At 50.0% G+C, this 6145-nt stretch overlaps 1 protein-coding gene across 1 annotated transcript; it reads left to right on the plus strand.

The window, feature by feature from the left end:
• Positions 1 to 605: 605 nt before the first annotated feature.
• Positions 606 to 4417, plus strand: H257_15665 (hypothetical protein; the record flags this gene model as incomplete). Its single annotated transcript, XM_009843835.1, has 12 exons — positions 606 to 818; positions 917 to 961; positions 1021 to 1170; positions 1226 to 1531; positions 1564 to 2152; positions 2245 to 2402; positions 2425 to 2646; positions 2697 to 2932; positions 2963 to 3215; positions 3276 to 3436; positions 3550 to 3652; positions 4130 to 4417. 12 exons carry the CDS (start codon positions 606 to 608, stop codon positions 4415 to 4417), a joined length of 2724 nt encoding a protein of 907 aa, XP_009842137.1.
• Between the last annotated feature and the right edge of the window lie 1728 nt (positions 4418 to 6145).

Below are 6145 nucleotides of genomic sequence, written 5' to 3' on the forward strand. Positions count from 1 at the left end.
TACCTCAGGCCTTGTCCGGGTAGCGGCACGTATGCCGCTTTTCCCGACAAGAGGAATCGATTGGACATTCGGTGAAGTGCACGATTGGGGCTTACTCCTCGCCAAGCCACCGCCTGCACAAAATTATACACACGACCTCCGCTACGCTGCGGTGCGCGCAATTTTGTCGTCGCTCGCTACTGTAAAGCTGATCGTTCTTATGCGGGTGTATACAATACACAAGTATGTCCGAACATATTCCGTTCGGACACTTTTACTCGGAGAATATATGTTCCCCTTAAGTCCAATACAAATGTCAAGTATGTCCGACTGAAATTGTCCGAACGAACGGTGTCCACAAAGTGATCATATTCAACCATACACTACGAAGTATCTTGGCGCAGAGTGAATTTACAGTTAAATACTGCAGAACTATGTACAGTGAAGGACGGATTTTTAGTCACACCGAAGTTTCGTTGTTACAAACGTGATTAATGGCCAATGATATAGAAGGGATGAATTATAGCCGTCTCATTGGCTATAAAATAAATGCGCGCACAAAGAAATATGCAAAGCCCGCGAGAGCATGATTCAGAGAGCCCAAAGCATTCCAAATTTTGAGCACCATGGAGCTCGACACCCCCAACACGTCCCGAGGAGGTCGCCGACATGTGTATGCAATGTCGTTGAAGAAACGAGGTATCACGCTGTTACCGCACAAGTCCATCCGCAAGGTGGCAGGCGACCTCTCGGTCTCGTATAGCGTCGTGCGCACCTGGAAACGCGTTTCAGACAAGATCGACCAACTTGCATGGAGCAGGCCGCCCTGCTCCACGCAAGTTGGTCGACGACAGGGATGTCATCGAACGATTATTTACATGGTGTGATGACAACAAATAGCGTTAACCTTACGGTACGCAAACATCGCCATGACAAGCCCATCAAGCCGCTGCGGGTGCGCATCAAGCCTGGCGCCGTTCCTGTCAAGTGTGGCCTGCGACGATACCCCCCAGCGCATAGATTTGCTGATATGTGCGCGAGCTTGAAGCAGCTGGCCTGGTGTACCGAAACAACCGCGCAACATGGGCCTCGGCATCGCGTATCGTCCCCAAGAAAGACCCTGGCGACTTTCGCATAACCCATCGACAGCCGGCTCATCAACGCGTGTACGGAGCGTATGCCATGGCCTATGTCGAACCTCGACGCCGCCCTGACTGTCTCGTTTTTCACTCTTGACTGGTTCAAGGACTACTGGCAGCTGGCGCTTCATGAAGACTCCCAAATGTACTACTCCTTCATCTACTTCATCTACTCCCCTTGGAGTGTACACGCCCACAAGAGTACATATGGGTCAGACCGACGCGGTGGCGTTCTGTCATCGGCGGTGGACTTCATGTTTGCCGACCTACTGTTCAGGGGACTCCTAGCCTGGCTCGCCGACATGCTTGGCTACGCCGAGACCCCTGAAAGACCAAGTCCTCACGATCTGCTCCTCCTTCTGCCTGAAGCTCAACCCGAACAAATTCGACTCCTTCCTGACCAAGGCCGTCTGGTGCGGCAAACGTTTCAACTGAAGGCGTCCAGCACTCCCCCACAAGAATCCAAGGACTGTGTGCGCTCGCGCCGCCTGTCACGGCCGCCGACCTCCAACAGTTCGTGTGCGCGACCACTGGATGCGGTCCAGCATCCCCTACTACACCGAGCTTGTGGTGCCTCTCCGCCAACTCCCCGACGCATCGACCAAACAAATTAGAAGTGCAAAGAAGACGAAGCTCACCCGCGTCCAACTCCCTGCCGTTGGCTGGGACGTTGACCATCTGGCCTGCTTTGACAATATTAAGGAAGATCTATTCGCGATGGTTCCCTCCCACGGGCAGACATGATGGTCTGCCTTTACACCGACGCAAGCGAAGGCTTTGGGGCGCCATCACCACTCAAGTACCATTTGAAGACATGGCCCTGCCGTTGGAAGAGCAGCGCTACCAGCCGTTGCCCTTTCTCAGCGGCGCCTTTACTGGCGCAAGCGAGCGTTGGCCAATCCTGGAGAAGGATGCGTTTGCCGTTGTGGAAAGCTGCAACCGGCTGGACTACATTTTCATCCGCCCTGCTGGCTTCCGCCTTTTCACCGACCACAAGAACCAGCAGAATATTTTCAATCCCCAAGCATGGCAAGGTAGGTAGGTAGGTACAAAGCGCACATGTTGGAGCGCTGGGCCTTGGTGCTTTCCTCGTTCCCCTATACCATCTAGTGCCTGCCCGGTGAAGACAATGTGTGGGGCGACCTGCTCAGCCGCTGGGACGCCGCCCAAGCTCAAGTGCCAACGAAGTCCGTCCGGCGCCTCCTGGCCTTGGTGTCGCCCCTGTTCCTCGACAAGAAAGACCGCATCTGGATCCCACCAAGTGCCACGGACCTCCAGCAGCGGGTCTGCATCATAGCGCACCAAGGCGCCGCGGGCCATCGACGGATCGAAGCCACAACCAAGGCCGTCTCTACCAGGGGTGGTTGACCTCTCGGCTCGCCTCGTGTGGCTCTTGCCGACATTACTCTTCGGTCGCCATGGGCACATCAGTCAATCGCAGTCGATCCTGGCCATCAACGGCTACAAGGACCTGCGCCAACGCCCGCTCACCGCCGTCCGCGTCGAGCTTAGTCATCCGCGCGTGCAAGTGGCCTGGGCGTCGCTAATTACGGGTTCATGCGACTTTGGCCCAGCGAGACAAACGACGCCGCGGCGACCGCCAACGGCTTCCTCGACTGGTTCACGACATTTGGGTATGTCCATACCTGGGTCTCCGACAGCGGGTCCCATTTCAAGAACGAAGTCATCGACAAGATCCGCAAGGCCGCCGGCGCCCACCACCACTTCACGACCGCCTACTGTCCTTGGGCGAATAGAACCATTAAAGTAGTCAACCGACTGATCCTCCGTGCTGTCATGAGTCTTGACGGCTGGTAAGCGTCTTGACTCAAGACGCTCACCAGCGAGATGAAGCTGCGCGCGACAGACTGGCACCTCGTCCTGGCCCTGGTACAAGGCGCCTTCAACCACATGCCAAGCAACCGACTTAGCGGCATGGTACCGGTGACCGCCGTTAATGACCTGCCTGCGAAGACGCCCTTGTCAGCGCTTGTCAACACCGTGACCGAGGAAGTCACCGATATAAACTGGCTCGATTCCTCGCGCACGAAGCAAATGCAAAAGCTGCATGAAGCCATGGAACAGCTGCACCGCGAAGTGGCTGCGACAAGCGCCAACAAGCGATGCTAAGCTCGCGACCACCAAGCCAAGTCCTAGGTCATCCAGTTGCAGAAGTTTGCGATTGGCGACTTTTTCCTCCTTGGTCAAGTGTCCCGCCAACGCAACAAGGTATCCCTGCAGTGGCGCGACCCAGGCAAGATCGTTCGGGTCGTGACAGAATATGTCATGGCAGAATATGTCATGGAGACCCAGCATTGGTGCAGCCTTATGACTTGACCCTCCATCACGCCTGTCGACACAAGATGTATATTACGAAGGCGGCCGCGATGTGACCGAAGCATGGCCGACCATATTGCCTTCGGCAATGAAGGTTCCACGTGGCCAAGCTCAGCGAAGTCCGCCAAGGAAGCGGCGAATACCAAGCCCTTATTTACTGGCTTGGCCTCGATGAAGACGAAGCCTCATGGGAGCCCGTGCGCTTCTTGAAGCTGGGTTCTCCAACTGAAAGAAAATGGCCGCGGAACTCGAGAACACCCTCGGACACTCTCTTTAGGGGGAAGTATCGCTCCGGATAACGACGGGAACCTCACATTCGTCGTCAGCACATTTGGCGGACGACAGGGCTGCGAGAACCAAATCCTGGTCCATATATTACGTACAAATAGTAGTTGTCGGTTAAAAGTCTATTTCGTTGCTGGAAAATACGGCCTGCCCAAAAAATACCTATATTATCCTATATATATATTAGTAAAATTACACTCTGAATATGAATACTCCGAGGAATTATCTCCAATAGGAATATCCAAAAAGTATCTAATCGAATCATTACGTTACAATCAATTGAACCAAAACCACACGCCTATTTCAAATTTCAAATCCGCACGAAGTCAATCACAGAAACAAAAACGTTACCACTACTATGATGTACAAGAATCGGGCTGGATGGACAGTCGTACTGGGACGCGTATTTGGACATGCTGCCTCCCTATATCGACGGTCCGACGATTATTCTGGCCGACAACTTCGGCGGACCGTATCGCGGACGAGCTGCGCAACCCCTCTCTCCCAACTGCACAAGTATTTGCCAGCCATTGGACGTCGGGGTAATGGGCCCCTTCGCACAAATCATGCGAAAACTATCGTTGGATGAGGTGCCTGTGACAACCGCTGCCGAGAAGCGCCTTGCAATGAGCAAGGATTGTCCGTTCGATCAAAGCGTGGGAAATTATTTCCTCTGATACAATTAGAAAGTCATTTGTTAAGGACATTCCTAGACCTGAAATAATTGCAAGGTAATGCATCAATTGTTGACATGGCACCATATGATGAGACTGTCTGACTTTTAGCCAATAGCATCTCGATATTTCGTGTTGGCCTTGTATGATTTGATATGATAATATTCGCCGCTATATTTTATTACACGTCTAAATGTTGAAGTCTGGTCAGTTTTTTTCAATCTCAAGCAGCAGCGTATTGCTTCTCGCAACGAGTGGATGGCCTCCACTCGGCCACTACTGTTGTGATCCACAGCAGTGAATTAAAATGTGACTGCACTTTTTAAGCTGACTAATAAAATTCATGTAAAATTTTATTACGTAACGTTATTGCGAAATGCATGCAATTATATTTTTGATCAAATTATTTTGCATATTAATTTAATCGAATACAAACATCAAGGTTTTTAAGGAGTGTCATGAATTGGTGCACTTCAAAAGTCGTGACCATAAAGCACAAAACATTTAATTTCAATTCAAATCTGAAATGTAGTCCAATCATGTTCAATGATTGGATTACTTTTCATAAAAAAAATGGTGGTGGGTTGCTGGTGTAAACCCCCCTCCTGAATCCAGTTGCGCTAGCTATCCTCATCACGTGAATGGGGGACCCCCAAAAATCACATAAATCGCATATTTATGTTTCATATGTGCTGTCGTTGTGTCCCAGCATATGTTGTACTTGTGTCAACTTGTCACAGATGTGCCAACCAAAAACCAGGAACACAAATCGACTAATTCAAAGTGGGTTTGACCACTTGCACACGATATTTGGTCCTGCTTGCTGCAGTGGTGATGAGATAAAACATCAAGACTAGTTGTCGCCATGAAGCTGCGATCGCATTTACTCATGTACATTAAGTGCCATGGTATCTCACTCGGTGTGACGAGTGCAGTCGATAGAATCTAGAGTAGTGTGTGTGTGAGAACAATAATAATGTGCATTTGTGCCTTGAGACCTTATTGCGAGTCCGTATTTGCATACGCAGGCGTAACATGAGAGCCAGGAGAAGCTGGTTGCGGTGTATCGTACGTTGGCGATGCCTTTGGCGAGCCCTGAGAAACCCAAGAGGCGAGGATCTCATCACCACTGCAGCAAGCAGGACCAAATATCGTGTGCAAGTGGTTGACCACTTTGAATTAGTCGATTTGTGTTCCTGGTTTTTGGTTGGCACATCTGTGACAAGTTGACACAAGTACAACATATGCTGGGACACAACGACAGCACATATGAAACATAAATATGCGATTTATGTGATTTTTGGGGGTCCCCCATTCACGTGATGAGGATAGCTAGCGCAACTGGATTCAGGAGGGGGGTTTACACCAGCAACCCACCACCATTTTTTTTATGAAAAGTAATCCAATCATTGAACATGATTGGACTACATTTCAGATTTGAATTGAAATTAAATGTTTTGTGCTTTATGGTCACGACTTTTGAAGTGCACCAATTCATGACACTCCTTAAAAACCTTGATGTTTGTATTCGATTAAATTAATATGCAAAATAATTTGATCAAAAATATAATTGCATGCATTTCGCAATAACGTTACGTAATAAAATTTTACATGAATTTTATTAGTCAGCTTAAAAAGTGCAGTCACATTTTAATTCACTGCTGTGGATCACAACAGTAGTGGCCGAGTGGAGGCCATCCACTCGTTGCGAGAAGCAATACGCTGCTGCTT

The sequence above is a fragment of the Aphanomyces astaci genome (assembly GCF_000520075.1).
Source record: "Aphanomyces astaci strain APO3 unplaced genomic scaffold supercont1.73, whole genome shotgun sequence".
NCBI classification, from domain to species: domain Eukaryota; phylum Oomycota; class Saprolegniomycetes; order Saprolegniales; family Verrucalvaceae; genus Aphanomyces; species Aphanomyces astaci.